We start from the raw sequence: 607 nt of genomic DNA, 5'->3' as shown, positions 1-607 counted from the left end.
AAACCCTAAACCCTAAACCCTAAACCCTAAACCCTAAACCCTAAACCCTGAACTGCTGGTTGCTTTTATCCCTAAACCCTAAATCCAGAACCCTAAACCCTAAACCCTAAACCCTAGAAGGCAGCCATAAACCCCAAACATAGACCCTAAACCCTAAACCCTAAAAGACAAACCCTAAACCCTAAACACTAAACTCTAAAACCCCAACCCCACATCCAACCCCCCAGCACTCATCCAGGAATTAGGGTTTAGGGTTTAGGGTTTAGGGTTTAGGGTTTTGCTGCTTGCAGACACAGCTATTTCGTCTGCATTGGGCTGCGGGCTGCTGCTGCATGTTCACCAAACCCTGAGAGATACTTTGCTGCTGCCGCTGCTGCCTCCAGCAGCAGCAGCAGCAGCAGCAGCAACAGCAGCACCAGCAGCAACAGCAGCAGCAGTAGCAGCAGCTGAGCCAGCGGTAACAACAGCAGCAGCAGCACCAACAGCACCAGCACCAGCACCAGCAGCAGCAGCTGCTGCTGCTGCAACAGTAGCAGCATTGGTTGTGCCTCCGCCTGTCTCTATATTTTTGCTGCTGCAGCCAGCAGCAGCAAAGCTGCCTCTGAAG

General features: G+C 52.1%; 1 protein-coding gene across 1 annotated transcript in view; it reads left to right on the top strand.

Moving 5' to 3' along the window:
* Positions 1-607, top strand: part of EMH_0002820 (uncharacterized protein) — a gene marked incomplete at both ends in the record, with an annotated part of 10092 nt that overhangs the window by 4531 nt on the left and 4954 nt on the right. Inside the window, one exon of the mRNA XM_013496173.1 lies at positions 291-457. Within this exon, the coding sequence (XP_013351627.1) occupies positions 291-457 (167 nt within the window). The remainder of the gene's footprint in view (positions 1-290; positions 458-607) is intronic.

Source organism: Eimeria mitis, genomic scaffold (assembly GCF_000499745.2).
Source record: "Eimeria mitis Houghton genomic scaffold, Emh_scaff196, whole genome shotgun sequence".
NCBI classification, from domain to species: domain Eukaryota; phylum Apicomplexa; class Conoidasida; order Eucoccidiorida; family Eimeriidae; genus Eimeria; species Eimeria mitis.
Note: the sequence above shows the minus strand (reverse complement) of the source record. Positions and strands in the feature narration are given on the sequence as shown.